Consider the following 16,201-nt stretch of genomic DNA (forward strand, 5'->3'; position numbering starts at 1 on the left):
GCAGTAGGCTACATGCTGGTAACTGGTGGTGGACCAGTTTATTTATTGTGAATTGTGAGATTTGTCATTCACACCTCTATCGCCTCAGAGATGCCTGAGGTTGTACAGTTTTACTCTGTGGCACTATTTTGTAAACTATTTGACATTATTTTAGTTGTTTAACATACACTCTTATGCAAAGCGACGTACAGTCAGTGAGTGTATTGAAATAAAAAATCTGATATACAACAACCATATTTTATTGTCTCATGTAAAAACCTTCTTCCAAAATGTGTGTTGAATTGTACCACTACAATCTTAGTATAAGAGTCAAATGCAAAGTTACAAAAAAATCCCATAACCACTTTGGAAGGATATCACTCAGCAATAGAGAAACAAACCACATGATTTATACCAAATGGCACCCTATTACCTAAATAGTGCAATACTTTTGACCAGACCTCTATGGGTCCTGTAGTTCTAGGCTACTATTACTACGGGACTATTATGATTACGGTTCTACTATTACAAAAATACCTATTATGTAAAAGTGCAGGAAATATCTTCTTGTCCTGTCTTTAAAGGAGGATCAACTTGATATACGCTTTGATCTTTGCTGATATTTCACTGAGAAGAACCAGTTCTCAGGTTTAAACCGCATCCAGATTCCTGTGTTTTCCTTGTAGCCTCCACTATACTGGCACTAGCTTAGCATGTAATACTATAATTATGTTAGCATGCTAATATGCTAACGAGCTAATATGCCGGCATTGTAATATACCAGCACGCTTATATGCAAACACGCTAGCTAAACTCACATTACAGTTATTAGCTGTCTTATCACAAGTGCTACGGCGAATCAGCTAGCCAAACAAAAACACAAAAGACTAACTCAGAGAGAGGGGACTGAACTGGATCTGTGTGTCTTTTGAAACGTATCTTTGACTGTTACTGGGCCAAACTAAATACAGATTGTGAGAAGAAGGGGGGAGGAGGGGACAGAAGCGGGGTCTTGTCTCTCTATGTTAGGTAATTGAACACATGCACATACAGAAATACTGTACATACGCACACAAGTACACACATACACACACACTCTCTGAGTCACCACTGTTCCTTTGTTTACTCTGATGGTTTCCAGATGCGAGCAAGGCCAGGGAGACCTCTGATCCCAACGCGTGCGTGTGTGTGTGCGCGCGAGTGTGTGTGTGGGGGGAGGGGGAGACTGCCCAGACAGTTCCTCAGTGAATTACATCTGACTCTGTCTCTATATCTGTCTCTGACTCTGACTCTCATACTCTGCCTGCCTTCCCAGCTAGTTCCCCAGTGTAATATATGTGGGGGTCTCTCTGTCTCTCGGCCTGTCTGGCCAGTCAGTTCCATAGTGTGGGTGTCTTTGCCTCCCCAGCCAGCCCACTTCAGGGGGGATTGTTTTTATAAAACAGAGCAGCATTGTTGTGGAGGTGGTAGATTTATCATTCTATCACACCTGTTCCTCTCCTCTCTCTTACAGCCAGAACTGCTTCTCTTCACAGCCATTAAAAAGGGACAGCTGCAAAGGACAGGGAGAGAGGGAGATAATTTATCTGGCAGTGCATTGGGGAATTTATGAATAACCTCCCAGAATGCACCTGGCTGAGGTTCTGGAATGGGATTGGGCCGTCGACCAGGGCACCGGAAACATCCAATAAAAAAGGCTGTTTTTGTGGCCACGGTTACACAGCTGAGGAAAAGACAGTGTCATTCTGTGTGTGTGTGTGAGACTGAAAGAAAGGCCATCTGCAGACTCTGTGTTGGCCCTGAGTCCTGATTGGCTAACTCTCTATTGAGCCCTCAGACAGAGATGCACTTTATTACTCTGTGTGTGTTGTGGTTAGGACCAGGAGTTTTCCCTACCCATGTTACCTGAACATGAAAAACATAGTCAATTTGCTCCTTGTATTGAACGTTTTTACATTAACCGGTGTTATTAAGTTATCCGTTGTTACACTCTTCATCCGGCCATCAGTGCTCTCTCAAAATAATGAAATACCTCTTTGCACCCCATTACATCCTCAAATCTGTATGTAGGTAACTGAAGCCTGAAGGGCGTAGTTGCCGTTTTTCACGCACTGTACAAAAATAACAAATGCATGACGACAGCATCTTATTTATTTACTATTTATTAAACTTATTTATTATTTACTAGTTAGTGACTGGCATGTTCATGTTCGTGTCTCCAGTCATGATGGACTTCAGGGATGGTCTAATCCAGTCATCAGCGCAGCATATGATAGGAGTATGTAACCAATGATAGCACATTTAAGTGTTACAATAGTGGAGTTATGTAGGCCTACCAGTTTGTCATAGTTTGAGTTTGGTGTTTTAATCAGTAATATAGGACTGTTTTGTGAGTTCTGATGTATTGTCTGAACTGAAGTAACGAAGCAGAAGGAAGTTGTTTTCTTTCTGTTGGTGTTTAGGATATTGTTTTCTTTATATTGTTGAGATGTGGACAGAGGAATGGTATATATATATTCAGTGGCCTTTTTTTTATTACCCGCCTCTATGGCTGAGTTGCATTTCCTAACTTAACCAATAATATTGGTATAATATTTCCAAATTGCAACCAGAAAAGTGGTTTGTGCAATTACTACTACTGACCATTGGAATCCCCCCCCCCCCCTCTCTTTTTGTCCCTTTTTTAAAATCCCTTTCTTTCTTCTTACAATCACAGAAACCACAGTCTGTTAGTTTGGTGAATACACATGCCTTTCAAACATGTCCTTTTTTGACAGGCCTAGTTATACTGTATGTGACTGAGAGCTAGCCTCTCTAGGTCTAGGGAATACTGGTCCAAGGTCAGATATTAGCTAATTTCCCTAAAGCGAAGGGTTCGAATTAGGTCTAGTAATCTGATCCCAGATTTGCTACATTTATTTTAGGAACTGGGGTCAGAGATGGGGCTAGAGGGCCTTTGAAAATATACAGTCTTATAATGATAATACATTAATTATCTCATAAGAACATTTGGTAATACTGCATAAGGCCTTATAAATGTGCTTATAAGGCAGTCTTTAGATTGTATTCATTGGAAGTGAAACTGTACTTTTCAAAGTTAGGTTTAGAGAGCTAAATGTACACAGTCCTTTTCCATCAGCATGTTATAGTGTATATGAGATGTGAAGGTCTGTGGTGTGGCGCTCTGGCCTGGGTTTCTATAGTGGTCAATAACGGGCATCTTTTCCATGACTTCCTCTCTCTCTCTTTCTTTCTCTCCAACTCTCTGTCTGTCTCTTTCACTTTCTCTCTCACTCTCTGTCTTTCTTGGCGCCACCCAATACCTCTTCAACCTCAGAGTACCATGAGTTCAATGCCTGGTCGGAATACCTCTTCAACCTCAGAGTACCATGAGTTCAATGCCTGGTCGGAATACCTCTTCATCTTCTAAAAAGTCAGAGTTTAATGTGTGGTCCAAATACAATCTGAACTGTACAAATGTTGAGAGCTGAATTTACTCATCTGAACCTAAAAGTATGAGTTAATTAAATCTCTCAACATCCCTATTAGTAATATATTTTAATGAGTGGTCTAAATCAGTGTTTCTCAATGCATTTCTGAGTAATGCACATTTTAGTTCTAGCCCAGCTCCATCACACCTGATTTAACCACTAGGAGTCAGGCCAAACACTTGGCCCTATCTTTTCCTAGTCAGGTCACATAGTTTGGCAGAAACTCCTGACACTAAGGTGGATGTGAAAACATTATCGTGTGCAGAACTCCGGATACAATTTGTATGTTCTATTGGCTTTCTCACTATTTTCTTTCTCTCTGTCATCTAACTATAGACAGTATTAATGATACTCAAACGCAGGGGCGCAACTTTGGTTTTAGAAGTGGAGGGGACATAATTATTTATATTTATTTTTTTATCCAGTCGGATAAACACTCCAAACAGCCTACCCGACCACACGGAGGCATCTTGTTTTGTATCACATTCCAATGATAAAACTGTGGGGGACAAAAATGCAATTTCAGAATGTGGGGGGGACATGTTTTCTACATTCCTCCACATCGCAATGACTCCGATTTACTCCACTTGTGGCCACAGCTAAAGTTGTTGGTTGTTTAGCACTATTTTATCTTTCTCTCTGTAACTTAATGGCTTAATTCAAAGCAGAGCAGCGATTTTTACAACAAATCTGTGTTTTTCTCTCATGTTCTGCCCCTATGGTGGCCATCTGCTTTCAATTTCCCACCCCTCCTTCCTCGCTCCACTTCCCTCCCCCTCGGCAGTCCGGGAGGGCTTGATTGTTGGGCCTCTCTTCTACCCAGCTGGCACTGATGACTGTAGGCCTGTGGTATTTGTCCAGTTTGTGTGGGGGGGGGGCTAGTACATCTGCAGGACCCCTTAGGGAACACAGCTGGAAGGAAAGCAGTGAGTTTTAAATCTACATCTCTCTCACCCGTCTCTTTCTATCTATACTGAACAAAAATATAAACGCAGAAACATGCAACAATTTCAAGGATTTTATTGAGTTACAGTTAAAATAAGGAAATCAGTCAATTGAAATAAATTCATTAGGCCCTAATCTATGGATTTCACATGACCGAGAATGCAGAATTGGTCACGGATACCCCACCAAAAAAAGATATGGGCGTGGATCAGAAAACCAGTCAGTATCTGGTGTGACCACCATTTGCCTCAAGCAGCGCGACACATCTCCTTCTCATAGAGTTCATCAGGCTGTTAATTGTGGCCTGTTGAATGTTGTCCCACTCCTCTTCAATGGCTGTGTGAAGTTCCTGTATATTGGTGGGAACGTGAACACACTGTCGTACACATCGATCCAGAGCATCCCAAACTTGCTCATTGGGTGACATGTCTGGTGAGTATGCAGGCCATGGAAGAAGTGGGACATTTTCTGCTTTTGTGTACAGATTCTTGCGACATGGGGCCGTGCATGATCATGCTGAAACATGAGGTGATGGCGGCAGATCAATGGCACGACAATGGGCCTCAGGATCTCGCCATGGTATCTCTGTGCGTTCAAATTGCCATCGATAAAATGCAATTGTGTTCGTTGTCTGTAGCTTATGCCTGCCCATTCCATAACCCCACTGCCACCATGGAGCACTCTGTTCACAACGTTGATATCAGCAAGCTGTTCGCCCACCTGACGCCATACACGCTGTCTGCCATCTGCCCGGGAAAGAATTAATGTGCCAGTGGCCATCGATGGTGAGCATTTTCCCACTGAAGTCGGTTACGATGCCAAACTGCAGTCAGGTCAATACCTTGGTGAGGATGACGAGCACGCAGATGAGCTTCCCTGAGACGGTTTGTGACAGTTTGTGCAGAAATTCCTCGGTTGTGCAAACCCACAGTTTCATCAGCTGTCCAGTTGACTGGCCTCAGATGATCCAGCAGGTGAAGAAGCTGGATGTGGAGGTCCTTGGCTGGGGGGGTTGCACATGGTCTGCGGTTGTGAGGCCGGTTGGACGTACTGCCAGTTTCTCTAAAACCAAGTTGAAAGCGGCTTATGGTAAAGAAATGAACATTCAACATTCAATCTGGCAACAGCTCTGGTGGATATTTCTGCAGACAGCATGGAAATTGCACGTTCCCTCAACTTGAGACATCTGTGTCATTGTGTTGTGTGACAAAACTGAGCATTTTAGCGTAATTTTATTGTCCCCACACAAGATGCACCTGTGTAAAGATCAGATGTTTAATCAGCTTCTTGATATGCCACGCCTGTCAAGTGGATGGATTATCTTGGCAAAGGAGAAATATTCACTAACAGGGATGTAAACAAATGTGTGCACAAAATTTTAGAAAAAGTAGCTTTTTGTGTATATGGAACATTTCGGGGATCTTTTATTTCAGCTCATGAAACATGGGACCAACACTTTACATGTTGTATTCATATTTTTGTTTAGTATACCTATCACTCACTCTCTCAACTTCAATCCTTCTCTGTCCTTTGCTTTTTTCTTTACTCATCTGTCTCTATCTGTCCCTCTCTCCTTCTCTCACTCTCTCAACCACTATCCTTCTTTGTCTTACTCTCATTACATCTGTGTTAACTGTATTTCTACCTCTGTCACTCTCTCCTTCTCTCTTTCTCTCTTTAGCCTACCATTTACTGTCTGATCTCAATGTTCTATTTCTGTTCATTAGTCCTGTGCTGTTATGGAAGTCTATCTGTAGGAACTGTGAGTAGAAGTACAGGGGAGTGTATGAAAACCTGTGTATGTGTAAGGTAATGGGGATATGTGTGTGTCTCTGTGTGTGCTTGCCTGCATGTGTGTGTTCCTGAAGAATGCGTGCTGATGGGGATGTGTGTGTGATGAGTCACAGCCCTGCCTGCTGTGTTGTGGTTCTCAGGATGTGGCTGACTGCACAGCCCACTGGTTGTAATAGTGTTGCGTAAGTCCCACCCCTGTGGACACACAGAAACACACGCGGTCTGTTCCATCTAAACACACTGGCCGTTATCTTTGCCCACCAAGGTCAGAGCAGTGACATAAACAAACATATCTGACCGTACAGGACACACCACACACACACACACACACACACACACACACACACACACACACACACACACACACACACACACACACACACGTCTTTAAGTACTTTTGATCATTTGCAAACCCCATATTATTATACACAAAGTCCCTACTCTCAGTTTTCTTGTATTATTGATGGAAAAAACAGTAACAACTGATCAGAGTATTGTCCTCTGCTGACGCTAGTGGAATGGTCCTATGGTACCTAACTAACTGACACTAAATGTTTTTAGTACATTCATCCCCTAGTGTTTGTGTGCTCAAGTGACCACTGGAATGCAGGAATATGCGTCCCAAATGGCACCCTATTCCGTACATAGTGCACTGCTTTTGACCCGAGCACTATAGGCCCTGGTCAAAAGTAGTTCACTATATAGGGAATAGGGTGCATTTGGGACGCAGCCTAAACCTATGGTCCTCCGTGGTCTCAGACCTCCGTGTCAGGCTTGGTGTGTTAGAGAGACTCTAACGACATCCTCCCACTGTGTTGATTGACACCAGCACTGCAAAGACAGGGCCCAGGGGTCTTACTGAGGTCTGCAGTCTTCGTGCCAATTTGACAGTTGTTCACGACCCAACATTTGACCATGTGTTTGTCATTGTATGGAAGTATCAGGAGTTTATGTTGACCATGTGACCTGAAGAGGAGAAATAGAAACTCTGAGCTCTAGTTCTGTCACGTGGTCAGGAAAAAGTCCTAGAACTACTTCTAAACATCCACCTTTTGTTCCGACATGGTTGTGGTTCTTCACTCGTTGTCCCTGATCACTGAACAAGGAGTTACCTTGGCCATGTGACCAGACTAGGAATAACTCCAAGCCCTAGTTATGTATAAAATCTGGTCTGGCACCATCGGCTGTGTGTCTCTGCCTTTCCCACCTGTAGCTCCTAACGGAGGATGTCTTGATGTTGAACAGGGAGTCTGTTGTACGGGTGTTTTTGAGTTGATCTGAAACCTGGTCAGAGTGTAGCCAATCCAGGTCAGGCTGTCTGTGCTGTAAACACAGTATCATGTGCATCTACTGGCCCAGAAACAGAGCTATAGATACAGCTCTACATGGAGAATAAAGACATTAGAACATAGAGAAATCTACTGCATGGAGCACCGAGGAGTGATGAGTAGTGGGGTTTCTACGGTGCTCAATAAAGCGCCTACATGAGGATCTCATAACACATTCATAACACATACATACATTCAGGGGTGGTCTGTTGTAGCTCAGTTGATAGAGCATGGCGCTTATAATGCCAGGGTAGTGGGTTTTATTCCCGGGACCACCCATAGGTAAAATGAATGCATGCATGACTGTAAATTGCTTTGGATTAAAGCTTCTGCTAAATGGCATATATTATTATATACTGTAAGCAGTATAGCAGTACATAGCCAGTGATAGAGCTACAGCTCTGCAAGGAGAGTAGAAGGATGATCAGTCTACTACATGGAGCATTGACAGATAACTTGTGATGGTCAGGAGTAGGGTTCCAAAATTCTGGGAACTTTCAATAAATTCCCTGTTTTTCGCCAAATCCCAGATTGGAGGAAAAAGCAGGATGTTCTTGAATCCCCCAACTAGTATTTCTGGAGAACCAGAGAATTTATTGAAGGTTCCCAGAATTTTGCAACTCTAGTCAGGAGAGGACATCAGAGTTTTCACAAAGCATCTCAGAGTAGGAGTGTTGATTTAGGATAAGTTTAGCCTTTTAGATTACAATGATACCATGAAATGTAAAAAAACAAAAACACACCATGCAGTGAAATGTGTTGTTTTACAGGGTCAGTCATAGTAGTACAGCAACCCTGAAGCAAATTAGGGTTAAGTGGACAAAGGACACAGATTTTTCACCTTGTCGGCTCGGGTATTCAAACCTTTCGGTTACTGGCCCAATATGTTGCAAATAGCAGATTACATTTGACAAATATCTGACAGCCTCTGCTTACTGTAGTTGGTTAAAACATTCCTTGTTAGATCGTTTGGAGGGGACGGTTCGGGGCTGGCTCCAGGCATAAGCGACAGAAGCGACATAAGCGACATAAGCGCTCATATCTCTTAGGTTCCCCGGGGTCTCAACTTACTGTTGAGAGTTAGAATAATAGGTGCAAGTTTGAAATTTGGTTGTGCATCAGCAGTTTTTCTCTTGTTTTGACAGTCACTCACAGCCACTCAATTAGCCATGACCTCCAGGGGGCCCCCATTGATTTTGTTAGTCACTCTCACTCAGATATCATGCGTATGGACTGCCGGTCTTAGAGCCAGGCCATGTCACCGTTTCCAGCTGTTCTCTCTCGCTCGCTCGCTCGCTCTCTCTCTCTCTCTCTCTTTCTCACTCCTCATTCCCTCCCTTCTTCCATCTGCTCTCTCTCTCCTTCTCTGTCACAGAGGGAGATGTTGTGGTGACGGTGGTTAGGTCAATGTCATGTTGTTGCTGAACACCTGGACAGTAACAGCCTATCATAGTGAGCTGCTGGACAGTGGCGGCCTATCATAGTGAGGCCTTGGCTGCTCGTCCTCAATGACGCAAGGCGCTGGCGTAGGTTTACACTGGACCAGATGCTGATGATTAGGCTTTGCATTACTCACACTGGACGGACGGGACCAGAGGTATACATCTACCACCTCTCTCAACCCCTCTACACTCCTATACATACACGCATGCACACAAACACACACACACATATCTTTCCACCTCCCTACAGACCTCTACACCTCTTTATAACACTGTCTACCCCCTGAATTCTCTCGCCTTTCTGCCCTCACGCTGAAATCTGGGACCAGCTTTGGGCAATTCCCTCCGCCTTGTAAGAAAACAAGCTTGAACAACTAATCATGGGCTTGGTGGTTAGTTGACTAGTTGAATCAGGTGTGCTAGTGCTGGGCTGGAACAAAAAAGTGCATTCTTAGGGATCCTTGAAAATAAGTATTTGTTTTATTAGACTAGAGTAGGTTGTAGTATACAGGGATTTGCATCTGATGGGTGGGGTTCAGAATCCAACATGACATCAGCCGAACACATCAGCCAACGCCAGTCAAGCTCCCTAATTAGTTCGTTTTGGCAGGACATACACACGCATAGTGATTTATCCCCGCAATGACATCAATCGTGCTTTTGTTTGCGACACTCTAGGGGGAAAAGGAGACTTTTACCCCTTGTTGCTGTTGTAGTAGCCTGGCCTAGATGAACCACTGCCAGTATGGATGTGCGTCACAAATGGCACCCTATTCCCTATATAGTGCACTACTTTTGACCAGAGCCATTTGGGCCCTGGTTAAAAGTAGTGCGCTATATAGAGACTATGGTGTTATTTGGGACGTAGACCGTATGAACTCGGTAGTATGATGAGGAGGAGCCCCTCCCAGGGATATTAGCCTCTCGCAAGCTTTATTTCATGGCTGGCGGAGTGTGTGTGTGTGTCTATGTGTGTGAGACAGAGTGTGGCCGAAAAGCCTTCTCCTCGCTCAGTCTCAGTTTCTCAACTCTCCAAATGTTACAATATGCTACATGCATAGGAAAAATATAAGCACCCCCCCAAAAAATAAAGAACAAAAAGTGTAGCATTAGTTAAGTAAACTTTTTGCATCAGTCTTTATCTCTTTTGTGTTCTCACCATCTCTTTCAGGGACCTTGACCTTCTGTATACTGAGATTCACCCACATGATATACACTACATGGCCAAAAGTATGTGGACACGCTTCAAATGAGTGGGTTCTGCTATTTCAGCCACAACTGTTGCTCACAGGTGTATAAAATGGAGCACACAGCCATACAATCTCCATAGACAAACATTGGCAGCATAATGGCTCGTACTAAAGAGCTCAGTGACTTTCAACATGGCGCAGTCAAAGGATGCAACCTTTCCAACAAGTCAGTTTGTCAAATGTCTGCCCTGTTAGAGCTTCCCCGGTCAACTGTAACTGCTATTATTGTGAAGTGGAAACATCTAGGAGCAACAATGGCTCAGTCGCAAAGTGGTAGTCCACACAAGCTCACAGAATGGTGGGGCCAAGTTCTGAAGCGCTCAGCGCATAAAAATTACGCTTCACCATCTGTCAGTCCGACGGACGAATCGGAGTCTGGCGGATGCCAGGAGAACGCTATCTGCCAGAATGCATAGTGCCAACTGAAAAGTTTGGTGGAGGAGGAATAATGGTCTGGGGCTATTTGTCATGGTTCGGGCTAGGCCCCTTAGTTCCAGTGAAGGGAAATCTTAACACTACAGCATACAATGACATTCTAGACGATTCTGTGCTTCCAGGTTTGTGGCAACAGTTTGGGGAAAGCCATTTCCTGTTTCAGCATGACAATGCCTCCGTGCACAAAGCAAAGTCCATACAGAAATTGTTTGTCGAGATAGGTGTGGAAGAACTTAACTGGCCTGCACAGAGCCCTGACCTTAACCCCATCAAACACCTTTGGGATAAATTGGAACACTGACTGCAAGCCAGGCCTAATCGCCCAACATCAGTGCCGACCTCACTAATGCTCTCTATTTTGTCCTCCCAGGCACGGCCTAAAGGTGAGGGTCTAACTCCATACCAGGGGAAGAAGAGGTGTTTCGGAGAGTACAAATGTCCCAAGTGTAAGAGGAAGTGGATGAGCGGTAACTCCTGGGCCAACATGGGACAAGAATGTATCAAGTGCCATATCAACGTCTACCCACACAAGCAGGTAGGACAACGTATGTGTGTGCACGTGCGCATATGTGTGCAGTTGTGCATGGGGTGTTTGTGGGTGTTTCTGTGTGTGCGCTCGTGTGTGTGTGTGTGTGTGTGTGTGCGTGCGTGCGTGCGTGCGTGTGTGCGTGCGATGGAGTAATTTTGTATGTTGTAGAAAAAATATGCAAAGTGTTCTTAATCATTATTACAAAACTCTCAGAATATGGTTTGACAACTCAACCTCTTTAGTCAGGGGTTTGTGTATAAACGGAGGGGTGTGTTGAAGCTACATTTGTTTTAATGGTGAAATAACAGGCCTCAGCCGAGGTTAATAAGGTCCAGATACAGGGAGGGAAATGTGGTCACATTAGTGGTCTCAGAGGATGCATCCCAAATGGCTTCCTATTCCCTATGCAGTACACTAGTTTTGACTATGGTATAGGGTGCTATTTTGGATGCAACCTGTGGCTGCTTACATTTTTAAGGCTGTTCCCAACTTGCCTGAATAAAATATAGTAAAAAAAAATTGTGCTTCAGTGTAAAGTAGGAGTGCTGATCTAGAATCAGTTTGCCTTTAGGATTACAATGATTTAGATTATATGGACGGCTGGGACCTGATCCTAGATATAAATGCTCCTAAATAATCTTAGGTTGTGTCGTGTCTACACTTGACACTTACATGCGACTTTTGCTATCCGATCGCATTGAAAAGATGGGTGGCTTTGTGGTCTGATTGTGTTTAGATCTGGCTCACCACTTCAGGAGGTGGTCAGGGATGCATTGTGTGCGAATTTCTCCTCAGTCTGGACCAGAGTATGTGAGCAGAGCTGGAGAGGAGCAAGGAGCAGAGCGTGCCCAATTTGAGTGGAGGGTGGGTCGAGATTCCCAAAGGCTTGAGCATCGGTCTTCTCGCCCGCTCCAATTTCGCTCCAGTAGCACCCCACGAGCTCAGGGCATGCCCGGCCCAGTATGCATTTGTAGTCTACTTGTGGGCTGCGGTAACCCCTTGCTTTACCTACTGTCATGGAGTTTGCTAAATATTTTCATATAGAAACTGATCAAATGCACAGGAGGAAAATCAAGGGGACTTACAAGATGAGGACCAAGAGCAAGAGAGGGAGTGTGGTGATGAAGAATCTTTGTGGAATCTGAAAAGACACGTATCTCGAAGCATGATTGTGTACTTACTACGTGCACATGCTAAAAGAAAGGAACGAGTTGGGTAGATAACTAAGTGTGTCATTGTAGAAAAGTATTTATAAACCAAATATCTGATCTCTTAAACGTTTTGTTCATTTTTGTTCTATTATCTATGCAATAGGCCATCATTGATTTTGGACCAATAGGCTTGGCATATTCTCACGTTCAAGGAGCTTTCTGTTTTGATTTGGGTTATTTTACCTAAAAACCTTAGGCCTACCTATAGAAAAATAAAATATATAACTCTGCATCTCTGCCCAGCCTGGCAAGAGTGGCCAAACGGGTGTTTAGCATCCCCAGTGGTTCTGCAAGTGTGGAGAGGATATTCTCCGTTATTCTCTGTTGGTTAAATTGTGATGTTAATGAATGGAGCGAATTTGGAGTGGTATTTGTTTTTTTCTAGGAGCGCTGAGCGGTTCTTAGCAGAGTGGTTGGAAAGTACATGGAGCGCTGGAACGGGATTTCCAACCACTCAACTCTGCTCACATGCTCTGGTCTGGACGCATTCAGGCTACCGAAAGCGCATACAGTTGGTGACACATTTTCATTATAATGTTGGAGGAAATACGTTGCTAACATGCGAGGAACGTGTTTGCTGGCCTCATAAATGCATGCCAGCTAGCTAATATTTATTTAAAAAAATAATTGTTTGGGTAGTTATGCAAACCCGTATGCAATCCCTTTAGCTTTGCTTGCTGGCTAGCTACAGAGGTTAGTAGCTACAGTAGTTCGCTACTGGCATCTGTTGTTGTTGAGTTATTAACATATTTGACCTATTCTACCGTTTGTAGAATGCATACTAGCATTTTAATATAGCGCAGGATAAGGGAATCCGGACACAGTAGACACATTTAAATGTAGGTATAGATGCATGACATGTTCGGAATTCCATGATCAGAAATCTATCATCAGAATACTAAAGCTGCATGAACTGTCAAGTCTAGGCACGGCCTTACACTACTCTGAGACACTTTGTGAATATGGGCCCAGAGCTCTGTCACTTAAACTATTAATCTCTCAAAAGCAATAAACTCCAAGAAACAGTTTAACTAGATGTTATAAGTAACTGTCCAAATATGTGACATCCAGAATTGTATTATCATTATCGCTGTCATTAAATATTTCTTCATTCAATTAACTTGAAAATTTGTAAATGTTTTGTTTGTAGAATTGAAAGAGCTTTAGACGTAATTCCCCGGTTCCAAACATTACATGTAAATAACACACTCAATCTAATCATATTTTCATTTCAACAAATTCAGTCAATTCCACCACTTAAAATACAGTTTTGGCTGCAGGGGACCCAACTTGTAGTTCCCTGGGCCCTGGTCAAAAGTAATGCACTATATAGGGAATAGGGTACCATTTGGGACATAGACCTACCCCGCATACTATGGAAAGAGTATGCACGATTCGCTCTGCTAGCAATAATGCTAAATTGGACAGAAAGGAGATGCCTTTTCTCAAGGAGGCTACGTCTTCACTCGCTCTGATATTAAAGGGGAAACCTGGTATTGCATTTCTGCAGCCCAATCCCGCCAAGTGGCGAGGTGACTGCTTTGTTATTGTTGTTGCTTGAATGCCAGATTGCCCCTTTAAACCATTATTGAAAGAGTGCAAGAAAACTTTATGGGAAAGTGAAAGTAGCTGTTGGGCTCTGTACAGTACATTCTATTGTATTTCTCAATAGTGATGATTGGCCACTTTAGCGATTTCTCCCTTCCAGAGTTTGGGATAATCGCCCAAACTCAAATGTACCTCTAGTCCCTACCCACAATTCGTGCACTTTTTGAGATCTGAGAGGGTTGGATAGCAATTTGATGAACGGTTATACAGTGTCCGACATAATTATTGGGACAGTGAAGCGTTTTTTTCTTCTTTTGGCTCTATACTCCCCACATTTGGATTTGAAATCAAACAATGACTATGAGGTTGAAGTACAGATTGTCAGCTTTAATTTCATGGTATTTACATCCATATCAGGTGAACTGTTTAGAATTTACAGCACTTTTTGTACATAGTCCACCCATTTTAGGGGAGCAAAGGTATTGGGACAAATTCATTTATATGTGTATTACATCAAGCTTGTGACTTTACAAATATGTTGGATTATTTGGCTGTTTGTATTGGTTGTGTTTCAGATTATTTTGTGCCCAATAGAAATGAATGGTAAATAATGTATTGTGTCATTTTGGAGTCACTTTTATGGTAAATAAAAATATAATATGTTTCTAAGCACTTCAACATGAATGTGGTTGCTACCATGATTTCAGACAATCCTGAATGAATCGCGAATAATGATGGGTAAAGAAAGGTACAGATGCACAAATATCATACCCCCCCATAAATACTAACATATTTTAACCCGCAAAACACCAGTCTCAACGTCAACAGTGAAGAGCCGACTCCGAGATGCTGGCCTTCTAGGCAGAGTTGCAAAGAAAAAGCCATATCTCAGACTGGCCCATAAAAATAAAATATTAAGATGGGCAAAATATCAGAGACACTGGACAGAGGAACTCTGCCTAGAAGGCCAGCATCCCAGAGTCTCCTCTTCACTGTTGACGTTGAGACTGGTGTTTTGCGGGTACTATTTAATGAAGCTGCCAGTTGAGAACTTGTGAGGCGTCTGTTTCTCAAACTAGACACTAATGTACTTGTCCTCTTGCTCAGTTGTGCACCAGGGCCTCCCACTCCTTTTCTATTCTGGTTAGAGCCAGTTTGCGCTGTTCTCTGAAGGGAGTAGTACACAGCGCTGTACGAGATCTTCAGTTTCTTGGCAATTTCTCACATGGAATAGCCTTCATTTCTTAGAACAAGAATAGACTGAGTTTCAGAAGAAAGTCCTTTGTTTCTGGCCACAAATGCTGATGCTCCAGATACTCAACTCGTCTAAAGAAGGCCAGTTTTCAGCTGTGCTAACATAATTGCAAAAGGGTTTTCTAATGATCAATTAGCCTTTTAAAATGATAAACTTGAATTAGCAAACATAATGTGCCATTGGAACACAGGAGTAATGGTTGCTGATAATGGGCCTCTGTACGTTCCATTCAAAATCAGACGTTTCCAGCTACAATAGTCATTTGCAACATTAACAATGTTTACACTGTATTTCTGATCAATTTGATGTTATTTTAATGGACAGAAAATTTGTTTTTCTTTCAAAAACAAGGACATTTCTAAGTGACCTCAAACTTTTGAACGGTAGTGTACGTTTTTTCAAGTCATGTTTAAAAAATGATCTGAGCGGTAGATCTCGGCCTGCATTTTGAATCAGAAAGTGATCTTGGCTCATAAAATGTAGGTTACCACTGGTGTAGGGGACTAGGGGCACAAGTGCATAGGGCGTAGGAGATAGAGGATAGGGCATAGGGTCTAGGGGTTGCTTGCTGCTTTGGATTTGGACATACAGCTACACTAGGATTTGCATGGATCTTCATCCACTCTTCAATGCCATTGAGGGTTCTACTAAACTGTAGCTATGGTCACGGTCACAACACCATAGATATTCATATAATGATGGAATGCTTCAAGCAATATCAGGCGACTTCATCAGATCAAACCGATGATTAAATGTATTAAGTCACCATTAAGCGCAGCATTCACAGTGATTATTCTCACCAAAGTCAGTCTTTTAAAACGGCAGAGAAAAGTCTCTGTTCAATGGAAACAGCTTGTGGGGAAAGCATTCTCAAACGCTCTTTTCTGTGTGTGTGTGTGTGTGCTTGCGTTCTTGTCTGTGTGTGTTGTGGCTAGCACCACACTCGCAGGCAAATTCCACACATTTGCAATGTCACCCACTTCACATATTTCCC

At 43.0% G+C, this 16,201-nt stretch overlaps 1 protein-coding gene across 1 annotated transcript in view; it reads left to right on the top strand.

Moving 5' to 3' along the window:
* zcchc24 (zinc finger, CCHC domain containing 24) overlaps positions 1 to 16,201 on the top strand; it is a 51,728-nt gene that overhangs the window by 33,392 nt on the left and 2,135 nt on the right. The window contains exon 3 of the mRNA XM_024009021.2: positions 11,035 to 11,199. Coding sequence (XP_023864789.1) covers positions 11,035 to 11,199 — 165 coding nt within the window. The remainder of the gene's footprint in view (positions 1 to 11,034; positions 11,200 to 16,201) is intronic.

The sequence above is a fragment of the Salvelinus sp. IW2-2015 genome, linkage group LG18 (genome assembly GCF_002910315.2).
Source record: "Salvelinus sp. IW2-2015 linkage group LG18, ASM291031v2, whole genome shotgun sequence".
NCBI classification, from domain to species: Eukaryota; Metazoa; Chordata; class Actinopteri; order Salmoniformes; family Salmonidae; genus Salvelinus; species Salvelinus sp. IW2-2015.